The following is a 12435-nucleotide window of genomic DNA, read 5'->3' as shown; positions in this document are numbered from 1 at the left end:
TGATCCTGAGGCCCTCGGAGTAATCAATACTGTCCGCGGTGATGCCATATCTCAATGAAGAACATGCATTTGCTATAGTACTCCAGTAGAATCACTCTTGGAATCTTCTGCTCAGCAGAACTATAGATCCCTCTGCTGCACTGTCGCGCCGAGGTACATGAACCCGATCAGCTCCGAGAGACCCATCCCCCCGACTCTCTCCCCCCGTCGTGATTCCGTCTGTCATTCTTTCTTACGTGCTCGGTACATACTCTTTATGGACGGGTTTACGATCGCGCTTGCGAATTTAGCGTGATCAGCTTGATACGTTTCATGGCGAATCTTCACGGATCTGATCCACTCGAGTCTCTGTGGTTTACCAAGACGGGTCTCTCTATCCGACACGTCCCTGATCACTAATCTCGCAAGCCACCCGACGATATATCCACAAGGTATACAATGGATGTCCCTGCCATTGAAAGCACATCACCTGTGCTCCTCAATGTTGTTGTAAATTCATCTAGACAACGTGTATACAACTGTACACTGTACCAGGTGTACAGTTGTCTGCATGCTCGCGCGAGCAGGGCTCTTCCAAAGGAACAGCATGGGCTTGGCGCGTTGATTTCCCCCGGCGAATAGTGGAGCGGGATGAGAGAGATATGCAGGACTCGCAGTATCCGAGTGTCATGTGTATATTTGACACTCTGGTACCTGGGTAGGCAGACATCATCCACTCGGACTAGCATGGGTTAGGTCGTAGCCCTTGATCGTATCATACTATTTCATGGCAACCAACAAAAATCAACAGGAGTTTGCCTCCGCCTAGATAGGTATGGACGAGATCGAGATTTAAGGAGCATAGGGTCCCCCGTTCCGCCTACTGTAGTCTACCCCTATGTGGACAGCCCTGTCGTCTTAACGGGGTCTCCGGTACTATAGCTGGCTGACTCAGCCTGAGGATACATGTGGTATACTTCTCTATATTGATGAACTCTCTAGGTACACGGCTATACACACCCGGCATACTGTAGTGTATCTCAAAGACAGTCGACTTTGGAGAACGACATGGATTCTCATCGGAACCTGAAGTTCCATACCGCAGGTTGAACGGTGACCTCAATCCCACGCGGCAGCCAGCAGCGGTGCGGATTACCCAGCCCAAGACTCGAAAGACTCGGCGGGCGGCACTCGCAGGCGATGCGTTTTCCTATTGTGGATAGACGTGGGCTGTGTTGTTTTCCATTCATGTGGGACTGGTGGGAGTGGCATACTCCAGTCATGCACAAGGGAATCCACAATTCACTGGTAATACAGTGGTGCTTTCCAGGATATACTCCAGTAGTATCTAGTAGATAGTATATACTGGGATAAAACAGTAGCATACATCAGTACTGAACCACATACTCGACATGTATCGGGGGCCCGGCTTTGTCTGAATACAAGTGGACGATAGGTCGGTGCAACACGCAGCACTACGTACGCGAGATCTTTCGGGTAGCATGTGAAAAAAAAAACGAATCTCTTCCATTATATTAACTCGGATGAGAGGTCAATACTATGTTGAAGCCTCGATTAGCTTGATTCGTAAAAGTGCCTTTGCTTCTAGTTTCACCAATAATGAAATAAATATAGACTTACCAAACAAAAAACAAACATTTCCAAGCCTCTGAATGACCGACGGCAGCCCATCTGCAGTGAGTGGTGAAAGTAGGTGCGGTGACTGGGTTACGGGCTGTCTCGCCTTGGACTCAGTCAACTATTTGCCAGGACATGAAATAAAAGTACCGTGTCTGATGATACACATTTATTGGTTCGTATGATTCGGTAGGATTGTTCAAGCAGAGCCTGGATTATGATCATCAATTGGGATTCTGGATGACCTCTCTACGGAGATATACCGGTGAACAAGACTAGGTGGAGATGAATACTTAGGATGCAAATGGATACCCCGGGCGTAATTCTACTGGAGCCTCGTCAGGCTAAGTAGAATGGAATGCATTCGCCCGTTCAGGACAAGTCCCCCCTCTCCCTCTCTCTCGCCCCCCAAATATCTCAAAGTCAAAAAGAAAAACGGTGGAATCATAAAACAGCCCTGGTCAACACTCCGAGCAGATTCTCACTCTTGAAAAAGAATATCCGCACCCGCCAAAGCCGCCAACGCAAAATGACTACCCAGCGTCGGTCGTGCGCGAAAGACAAATTCCTGTCCCGCCACAAAACCATCACCGTCCTGAACCCAATATCGATCTGAGAAGGGGCCGAGTTAAGCCCGTTGGCCATGTAGTCTCGCAGGTCGCCGATGAGCATCTTGCGAGTCGGCCCGCCGACGGTGGCAGCTACAAACGACTGCCAATTCGTCTGACCCCAGCCAATGGCGCCGTCGAGAGGCACGCCGGCTTGCTGGCGGACGGTCGGATAGAATTGAGCAGTGGCATCGTAGACGTCCTGGGGGAATAGGTCGAGATTGAAGAGAAGATCCGCGTAGTGATTATACATGAGAAACCACGGATCTGTCCCGTACTGAATCAGAAAGTGAGTGCCGTTTGCATCGGTTCCCAGACGATCAGTCCAAATCTGTTTTGCAAAGTCTTTGCCTGCAGTGGTGTAGTTGCTCTGCCCCGATAGAGCGCCGTATGTTGCCAGACCCACGGCGGCCTTGACGGCCAGATTCGTCTGGTTGGCCAGCTCGCCGAGTGCGTCATTCAAGGACAGCTGGGAGGACGGGTAGAGTCCATTTTCAAACAGATAGTCAGCGTACTGTTTGAGTTGAGCGGAATAAGTGTCAGCCAGATCGGTATTCCCCGTGGCAATTTGATAGGCATAGGTCAGAAGAACCATGTTGCCGCTCTCTTCAATAGGCATCTCTTCTCCATCAGACGGATGGCCCGTCGCGTTGGGGTAATTGGCACCAAGTTCATGCACCGCATAAGACTTGGTATATGCGCTGGAACCCATGTAGTCAAATACGGGCGTGAGGAGAAGCTTGATGAACTCGGGGCTCAGTACGTAAAAGATGGGGAACGTCGCGTAAATAACGTCAACCGTGTTGATGTTTCCGTCGCTCGATATTTCCTTGATGAAGGCACGGGCCTTGCCGGTGTCCAAAGAGTCATTGGGAATCGTCATCTCGATACCACCATAGACCTGTCGCACTGACAAAGCCAGGATATCCGAGTAATCGTTGCTCCCATAACTGTAAGCACCCGTATCTTGAATCAGTTGGTCAAACTGCACAGACTCAGCATTGGCCCCCTCGTAATCATCCAAGAAGTAGGAGACAGCATCCACTGTTTCAGGATACATCGCACGATAATAGCCCGTCTGCGTTTGTCCAAGAAAATCAATCGACTCTTTCCGTACATGGCCAATGGCAAAGGTCACCGCCGATACGTCGGCGGTGGTCCCCAAGTCATGCGCGAAGGCCACCACACCCGTTGAGCTCCACTCGGCATGCTGGTTGTTCAAGTTTCCTCCATGGATGAATGACTCGCGAGTGCTGAGAGACGGACCGGATGCGGTGGAAAGCAACGAGGAGTTAGATGGACGAGAGGCATATACAGCACTGCCCCACAGGGCCTGTCCATGGTCATTCTCAGAGAACGTGGCCGTGTCAACTGCCTCAATCTCAAAGACACTCGTAGATCCGCTGGTTGAAAAGTTCCAGCTGGCGTGACCGGGTTGTCCCGTCCAGCTGGCATCGATATCGGAGTAGATCTGCACAGAGCGCGGGTCCCCAGCCGCGAGGGTCACTGTCAGGTAGGAAAAAGGCAGTGACTGTCGCAGATGGTTCTTGGGTGATACAGGGGAAAAGAAGTCAAGAGTGAAGTCGCGCGAGCCTGCCGTCACGGTGAAGGTCGTGTGTGAAGACGTATAGGTCGCCTGCGTGACAATGGCGGATTGCGTTCCGTTGGGCGGGAATGCCACGCCGAACAAGTTGTACGCGACATCGTCGACGCGGGCAATGACCGACCATATCAATTTATTGCCGTCCCAGAATTGCGCATTGTGCGAGGAAAGCGATGCGACATCATTGCCGGGAATCCATGCTGTTGGTAGCCTCACGTCAGCTTAGCTTTCTTATGGGCTTGGTCCTATTTCCTCAGGGGGACGAAGAGCAAGAAGATAATGACATCAATCTCATACCGGATAGATATGGGCTTCTCACAGCCAACGGATACGACGGAGGTTTCAAAGGAGTGTATGTGATTGCATCTGCCCCCGACGCAAAATAGGCGACCGCCACAACACAGGCTCTGATAGCGCGGTGCCACATCATGCTGAAAGATGGCACGACAGCGAGACACCTCAATGAGGAGAATCAATGGCGGCGATTTTATTGCAGATCCAAGGGAGCAACAGCCGGGGGGGAGGGCGCCATTCTTTGTTTTAAATCAAGGGATAGCCGGGGTTTTTTCTAAAATCCCTGGCATGCTGGCGTACCGGCCCGTCTATAGTGCAGCACTGGAAAATGCAGTATCTGGACGCAGACAAGCCAGCGATCGACACTGTCTGGATGCAGTTCACCCAAACCCCCTCTGTCTGAATACGCGATCGAGCCCTTGGAGGTGAAGAGCAAATGTGTGCTGCGTTGTTGCGGGTCCTAGCAAGACAGCAACGTGTGAGAGGAGTGCAGCCCTTTTCGGTGGTCATCGGGTGATACTTGGCGAATATGGCATAGCTGAAGGACCGAGCCCTGTTTGATTCATGTTGGAGATGCACTGGATGCAGACGAGGAACCAGTGACACTTTGATGATCGACGGGGCACGGCCTGCAGATCGTTCTTCGAAGCTCCCGTGGCGGATCAGTTCCGACATGGCCTTGCCTGAAATCATCAGTGGGAGGGCTGCAATTGTTTTGGAGATCATTTCCACCTCGTGCTGCACACGTGGCTCTCACACAGGCAGAAGATATTGCTGGTGAGTGGTAGTCAAAATACCCCACAAACATGAAGACATTTCGTCTGACCCCATCTGGTAATTGTTCCCAAAGCTGTCAAATACGTATTATAAGAGATGGCGTCTCGTGAGCAATTCTGTTCAATATCTGAGCAAGACAACTTGTTCTTGGAAGCAGTGGTGATCCTCTCGTCCATGGTCTCGTGGACGTATCACGCCACTGCACCACGGGCTCCATGCACGTGTTAGCGCAGGTCTTGTAGAAGTAATATACATGGCCCCGTGAGGACCCTTCGATCCTGCTTTCAGCAAGCGGGACAGACTTCGCCTGTGAAGGAGAGATGTAGCGTGCTCGAGCAACACTTTCGGTTGCACTGTCCGGCTTACTTTCAATGAACAATCGAGTGAGCAATGCAGTACGAGGAGCAAGCACCTCAACTCGGGCCTGATCCGTCACATGTTAAAGTCAAAGATGCTTCAGGCGGCATAAGCCCCTGCTCTAGATTGCTCACCCCGAAGCTGCCTCTTGAAGCTCGATAGTTTGGCCAGTCGGTAGTGGACCACTTACACGAATGCACTTTCTCGCCCATTTCTACCGCTGGTACGAGCCCGCCAAATCTGATATTCTTCGCCATATGCGTTTCCACTCGCCGACTGGGCGAGGCTCGACACGTCCAATCATGCGAGACCGACCGGATGAACGACGGGCGGGTATTCAAATTTAGGAGGCACGGGTTGACAGCTCACGGTTATGCAAGCGTAAAAGCCAAAAGCAATAGTCTCCGGTCAGTTCGTCCGGCCGGGATGTGGTTATTTGCGATATGCCGATGCGGTGAAGGCCCGCAACAAGCCCATTGGCGATGAGAGTCGCTGGTGAAACACTTGTTGGTACCGAACCCATATAGACGTACATAGCAGGAGTCGCTGCTTTACTAGGCAGTGTTTGGGAGGTGTGGACCGTCGAGAGCAGTGATGTACTGTATCACCTTGTTGAGCATTACTTGAGAATCCCATCTCAAATTGTCAAAGATCATGGCAGCGTTCCAGGCCGCCGATCTTCACACGGATTTCCTGAATGACTCGTTCCCTGGCACAGTCGAGGCTGACCGCGACGTCGGAGCTTTCCCAGGGGACTGGTTCCTGACAAGACACAGTGTGCGCCGGAAGGATTCCCCGGTACTGCAGGGTCTTCGTTTCAACAGGCGGAAAATCCCCGAGTCACGTCCAAACCTATGCTCCAAATCGTTCAGACTCGAGTCCTAGGCATTGATGATCGTAGCATACAGACGGATGGCGGTACTAAAAGGATGTGGCAGTCGATGTCTTTTTATTTTCTATGGATTCACCTGGTCTCTCCGGTCGAAACACTCCAACTTATCTACCGCGCCCGGTAGGATCCTTGCCCACGTCCCAACAGCCAACCTGCAGGGAAGCCCGCACCATTTGTGCGACTGACAGGTTCGCCTCACATGCTTCGCCTGCAGCCATGTAATACGTAGTACGTAGTACGTACACCATGAATATGGAAGTTGACGCGGTGAGGATGAGAGATTCCAGCACGAGAGAGTCTGTGGAGGTTGAAGGTTAAAGTGTTAAGAAAAAAAAACCGAAGAACCTGGACGACGCATAGATCAGAACCACGGTGCGAGGAACACGCGCCGAGGCTCGAATTGAATGCCAGCCATTGGCATTAACGGCTCAGGGTCAAGCAATAGATCCCATCAGACTCCTTGTTCACCGCTGACCCAAAATTTTGCTACAAAACGTCCACGTCCAAGTTTATCCCATCGCCCTTGTTCATTTTTCGGTTGCCACAGATTGTAAGAACGCCGACCGGCCTCGGATAGCCCTTCCATGCCCAAAACAAGTTGTTGAGATCGCTGGTCGCATCGAGACACCCTCGAAGGCACACAGCGGCCGGATTCGGCTTGTCAACCCTAACGACCGACCGTAACCAGGACAAGGACAGACTCCAGACCTACTGTGGTACCAACCCCCAGATATTGGAGAGAAGCGCCCAGACACCACCGAATCTTATGTGCTCAGCCGCGAATCCGGCTGTTCTCCAATGAGCATTTGTAGATCGTCGGTGCAAGGACCTCTGCCTCCGCCGCAGACAGAAGACCCGACTCGACGGGAGACGAACTTCCGCAAACGGTCTCCTCGTCCATCATCTCACCCCCTAAAGCGTCCATCCCGACTACGCACCAGAATACCACATCACCACCCTCCGAACCGGAACTTGTTGTCTGCGAGGAAACACCATGTGACTCTATGTGACTGTGTTCTCTCGCCAGATTTCAGCACGACCACCGTGACTCTGCCTCTCATCAAGCGACGCCTGGAGCCATCCGAATGCATGAAGGCGGAGCCTCCTTGGAGGACATGAGACGATCCTCATTCGTCCAAGCGAGAACCCGACAGACCGGATCGAGGTTCCTGCGCCGGCAGCGCGGATCTTTCTTCTCTTCGTCGTCCGGGGCGATTCTCTGATTTGTCGAGGAGAGGAGTTGGGAACCTCTGACAGCTTCTGCGAGACGAGCAGAAAGAGGGGGGGGGGAAGGAGGATTCTGGTAGGCCACCTTGGTCGATGGGGTTGATGGGACACTTGCAGAAAGGCAAAGATGCAGGAGATGGACAACAGTGCACAGAGGGAAAAAACACAGCCGGTTCAGAGTCATCGGACCAGACCTGTCGCCCCGACGGGGTCTGCTTCAAATGTATGCAATCCGATCGGATAGGAGATGAGAAAGGAATCCCGAAACAGAGCAAGAAGAAGGACGCGCCGACATCTCCTGTCCTGAATCTCTTTTTTTTTTTTGATCTTTTTCTTTTCTTTTTTCCCTTTTTCTGGGGGTAGGCTTTCTTTTTCGTCATTTTTGATGAGCTTTCCCTTTCGGTCGTTCCTTTTCGGTCCTCGAGAACGTCACCTTCTACTCCCACTTCTTTCCCCCACTCCGCTCTCTTACCTTTCGTACTTTCCTCCCGACTCGCTGTTCGACCGTCTTGTTGGGCAGTCGTGGAAACTACTTGGGCTTTTTTTTTCTTATCATCAGCACTATTCTTCCTGTTCAATCCGTTATTCACATTCAGGTCGTTCCAGAGCAGTCGAGTAAGTCGTCCAGCTCTCTTCCCCTCCCCAAACGACTAGTGTCGGACCATAATCTCTGGGCCAGTGACCCGTGGATATCCAGCCCATCTCCCGCATCCTGCCAACTGATCATGGCTCGCACCACCAGCGGGTTGCGACCGGCGGGGCCATCCTTCGAATTTGCTTCATACTGATTCAGAGCTTCCAGGCGTTGTGCAGTTGGAGAGATCGTCGATTCCCCAAACATCCCAACATCCTGCTCCTCCTGAGATTCTCCTGACTCGGCCTTTGCGCCCGCGCCAACTCCACCTGGAGTTCCTCTTCCTCTTCCTCTCCGCCTCGTCCCTCCACGATTCGACTCGACCAGCTCAACCGCCCTCTTCCCGTACCGACAGCGCGGTTCTCGGTTCACCAGTCGCCACTCCCGTGCTTCTTTCCGCTGGTTTGGCCTGGGGCACCGACCGTCACTCTCGATCGAATTTTCACTTGGTCGCCCTGAAATCTCGCGATCGGGATCGTCATCGCGTCCCCTTCTCCTCTCTATTGACCAACCCCCTCTCGCGACCATCTTCAATCCCGCCCGGCTGAGTTGCAGCTCGCCGATTCCCCTTCCGTCCAGTCAGTCAGTACCTAGTGTGGGTGAAACTATCCCACTTGAAGCACGCGATCCTTCGTCTTCGTTCGCGCGCTAAATAAGACCACTCGCGTCCGCTTTAGCTCCCGCCTGGAGTCAATGCTTCAACTGTGACGTCGAGATTCCGCGGGGTCGCATGTCACACTATCAAATCCAACTCCCCCCCGCCGCCGTGTTCATCCACACTCCGATTTTCGTTTTAGTCAATCCCATCCATTTTCCAGATTGTCGCGTCTAAGCTGAAGCGACCCATCCGCCGATTCTCGACTTGCTTGTCCATCGTCCTCGGTTTCTCCTTGCTCGCGAACCATGTATGCTATCGAGCAAGAAAGGGCTCATCCGGTGCCCCCGCCACCGCCGCCGCTCTCCATGGACCGGATGCCTGGTCCTCCGGCCGCGTACCCAACGCCAGGGACAGGTCCCATGCGATCGACCGACCATCTCGCGCCCGTTTCGACGTGCCACGAAGGTCGGATCTGGTCCCTCCAGGTCGTTCAACAACCTATCCGGGCGCGCATGTGTGGCTTTGGTGACAAAGTGCGTGTCTTGGTCTCAATGTGTTGGCAGGGACCGACTTCCTGACTGACCATGTTCTCTCTGCTCGCTAGGACCGAAGACCTATCACCCCGCCACCTTGTATCCGATTGATCGTGCGAGACGAACACACAGAGAAGGAGATTGATATCAAGTAGGCCCGCCCCGTTGTCTCTGCTGGCTGGTTTCCCCCCCCCCTGTGCTGCTGTCTGACCTTCGCGCTTGCTTGATATAGCGAAATCGACACATCTTTCTACGTCCTGACGGTGGACCTATGGAACGCCGACGGTACGAATGAAGTGAACCTTGTGAAGCACTCAGCCACCTCCCCTTCTATCTCCACGGCCATGTCCTCCTCGTATCCGCCGCCCCCTCAGAACATGTCGCCAACCTACCCCGCCTATGGCCAGAATGCCTATGGGCAGCCCGTGGGGTACCCGCCGATGAACAACTATTATGGCCAACAGCAGATGTATCAGAATCCCTACGGGCAGACGGTGGGGTACCCACCCTATGGCTATCCGCAAGGAGGCCAGATGCCCGCGGCCATGTCTCCGGTGCCTCCCATGTCCGGCGGTCAGGGGGGCATGTTCACCCGGAATTTGATTGGCAGTCTGAGCGCCAGCGCTTTCCGGTTGACCGACCCCGACAACAAGATCGGCGTTTGGTTCATTCTCCAGGATTTGAGTGTGCGAACAGAAGGCACTTTTCGGTATGTTCGGACCTGAAGAGTCCCTGCTCTGTGCAAGTCAGCGCGATGCGTGTGTCCAGATGGCTAATTGTTCTTTCTCCCACAGCCTGAAAATGAGTTTCGTCAACGTCGGCACACAATCCCCCGAGAGCGCCAACGGTGCGCCAGTGATCAACCATGGGTCTGCCCCCATTTTGGCCTCCGTCTTCAGTGAACCGTTCCAGGTCTTCTCCGCCAAGAAGTTCCCCGGTGTCATTGAAAGCACTCAATTGAGCAAATGTTTTGCCCTGCAAGGCATCAAAATTCCTATCCGCAAGGATGGAGTCAAGGGCCCCCGTGGCCGGGGTGGAGATGGAGATGACGACGATGGTGACGATTTCTAAGCTGAGAACATGTATCCGTGCCTTGGGGAGGAACGTGGTGATTGAGAAGACGAGGAAGAATGGCAGGGGAGGAGCGTTCCCTAGGCGGACCAACCTACTCAGCCGATGCGAGTCCTTGCGGCTCGAAGAGTGGACAGAAGGCGTTATGCGAGAGGCCCCTTTATCTCCTAGGGGAGTCAAGGCACATGGCTCGCACGCATGTTGGTGTGACGATTGACGGTGTCATGGGTACATGTTCGATTTCCACTATTATTATTTTTTTGGTTTCCTTTGCTCTTGTTTGGCGGATTTTGAAAGACTTCAGGTGGTGGGTCAAAACGGACGGCGTGGTGGCTTACGATCAGGTGTTTTCGGTGGCCTGCTGGTCTTTTTTTTTCTTTCATTGTTGCTCGAGGGTGTTTTAATCTTGCCTTTTTTCCCCCTTTCCTTCTTTTGCTCCCCTTCTCTATAAATCTTGTCCGGTTTGCTTGCTACACGGATCGGCGCAGGAGTTGCAACTGTTTTGGGGGAACCTTGTTTGATCTTCCAGTTTGTGGTCTTTCTTTTTGTTTCTATTGAGGGCCACGCACATTTATATACCACGGAGGCGCGAACTCCTGCTCGTATATACTCCCTGCTAATCAGGATATTCTTACCATTGTCTGTTTCTTTCCCCCTGTCCTTGTCTCTTTTGGTCGTAAAATAATTCTAGATGCCCAGCTATCGACATACATGCCTGGGGGAGTATATGGAATTTTTCGAGCTCAAGATTACTCATGGTAGAGTCGAAATAGGCATCAACTGGATGCCGGCCATGAAAAATCGCAACTACAAGTCTCAGGGGCTTGCAGTTCCAAACCACGAAATAAATTGGACTTTTGAAGAAATCACAGAATCCCCGCAGCGCTTGGGTAAGTCTATGTATCCTTTGGTCGAGGCACACTGGTATGTAGAGCTCAAAGACTCCAAGCTTGCGATTTCTATTAGTAGCACTTTGTTTGGAACCTCGGCCATTCTACGTGACTCTCGTCTATCTAGACTGCTTTACATAAAATCAGCATCATTCACAGTTGCAACCAACGTTGGTATGTACACCTTCAATTCTCAAAGTTAAAGGCTGGTTCGAACTGGGAGAAGCTGGAGATTTCTTGCTTTCAAACGCTATGGGCAAGGAGCTCTCCGTTGCTTTTATTTGTATGCTGTAGGACTATAATTTTGGAGGTTTTCCCAAGTGATTCAGTCTGAAAGGCGGTCTTGTGAGAAATGTTAGATTCGTCTCTCTATAATATAATGTGTATTTCTATTATAAATCACAGGAGTTCCTAAATTCCAAAGCCCCAGAATACTACGGTAGTCAACGAGTGAATCTTCTAGCTTTTGAGGACAAAAGAACGGCACCAAATCGAGTCTAATTATCGTTCACATCGGGAGAGACTGTCTATCGTTGTGGACTGGAATTGTGCGGACTTTCAGCGACAGACAGTTGGTTTGAAGGGTAGCAGAATCACACTTTAATGATCCTCGTCGGGCAGAAGTCGCGTTACGGTACCTTCCTTCCATTGGCATTCATCGTCCGCAATCAATGTTGATTCCAGACGTTGCAATGTATTCGAGTCCTTAGATCCCTCTCAGGACTGAAGTAGCCTTGTCTTTCGGGAAAAAAATTGTCTTGGGTATCAATCATAGCAAATAAGGTGGAAACGCCGATAACAGATGCTGAGTTTATCAACTGTATCTCTACCTTACGGTACGATCAAGGTGAAAGATGCACAGCACGGACTCAAGTCACAGGGATTCAATTGATTTCTCACGGCATCTTCTTCTCCCACTTCTCAGGAGACTACCTTAGATTGAGGCAACCTCCTAGTAAGAAAGGCCTGCATGGGATGAGATTTCTGTACATGTTTCCATGCTTCCATGCAGCCCTTGTAGAAAAACTAAGCGCCGAGACTGCAGTGTTTATTGGTCCAACTAGCGGAGTTTCCGCGATGAAAATCCAGCAATTGGGGCCGGAGTGCATTGAGATAGTTCAGTCAGAGCTCACACCTAGTAGCTCTGTGGAATTTCCTCTAGAGCAGGTTTGGCAGATTGATATGGAGAGATCGGATGTGAACAGTCGATAAAGAAGGAAATTCCGTGGCGTATTGCTCTATTCAATGTTCACGAAACAGATGTCAGTGATACTTGGAAAATAATCGCCAGAGCGCTCAAACAACCTCTTTGATCCATCCAATGACTGAGACAC

At 51.7% G+C, this 12435-nt stretch overlaps 5 protein-coding genes across 5 annotated transcripts; 3 read left to right on the top strand and 2 right to left on the bottom strand.

Moving 5' to 3' along the window:
- Window positions 1–2061: 2061 nt before the first annotated feature.
- On the bottom strand, window positions 2062–4258 carry POX_b03412 (uncharacterized protein; the record flags this gene model as incomplete). Its single annotated transcript, XM_050112309.1, has 2 exons — window positions 2062–4028; window positions 4126–4258. 2 exons carry the CDS (start codon window positions 4256–4258, stop codon window positions 2062–2064), a joined length of 2100 nt encoding a protein of 699 aa, XP_049972655.1.
- Window positions 4259–5910: 1652 nt separating this feature from the next.
- POX_b03411 (uncharacterized protein) lies at window positions 5911–6141 on the top strand (the record flags this gene model as incomplete). Its single annotated transcript, XM_050112308.1, has 1 exon — window positions 5911–6141. The coding sequence occupies one exon, from the start codon at window positions 5911–5913 to the stop codon at window positions 6139–6141; it is 231 nt and encodes a 76-aa protein (XP_049972654.1).
- Window positions 6142–7967: 1826 nt separating this feature from the next.
- POX_b03410 (uncharacterized protein) lies at window positions 7968–8537 on the bottom strand (the record flags this gene model as incomplete). The annotated part of the gene is made up of 1 exon (XM_050112307.1): window positions 7968–8537. The coding sequence occupies one exon, from the start codon at window positions 8535–8537 to the stop codon at window positions 7968–7970; it is 570 nt and encodes a 189-aa protein (XP_049972653.1).
- A 375-nt stretch (window positions 8538–8912) lies between these two features.
- POX_b03409 (Velvet complex subunit B) lies at window positions 8913–10211 on the top strand (the record flags this gene model as incomplete). Its single annotated transcript, XM_050112306.1, has 4 exons — window positions 8913–9140; window positions 9212–9291; window positions 9373–9849; window positions 9935–10211. 4 exons carry the CDS (start codon window positions 8913–8915, stop codon window positions 10209–10211), a joined length of 1062 nt encoding a protein of 353 aa, XP_049972652.1.
- Window positions 10212–10396: 185 nt separating this feature from the next.
- Window positions 10397–10615, top strand: POX_b03408 (uncharacterized protein; the record flags this gene model as incomplete). Its single annotated transcript, XM_050112305.1, has 1 exon — window positions 10397–10615. The coding sequence occupies one exon, from the start codon at window positions 10397–10399 to the stop codon at window positions 10613–10615; it is 219 nt and encodes a 72-aa protein (XP_049972651.1).
- Window positions 10616–12435: the final 1820 nt, after the last annotated feature.

The sequence above is a fragment of the Penicillium oxalicum genome, chromosome II, assembly GCF_001723175.1.
Source record: "Penicillium oxalicum strain HP7-1 chromosome II, whole genome shotgun sequence".
NCBI classification, from domain to species: Eukaryota; Fungi; Ascomycota; class Eurotiomycetes; order Eurotiales; family Aspergillaceae; genus Penicillium; species Penicillium oxalicum.
Note: the sequence above shows the minus strand (reverse complement) of the source record. Positions and strands in the feature narration are given on the sequence as shown.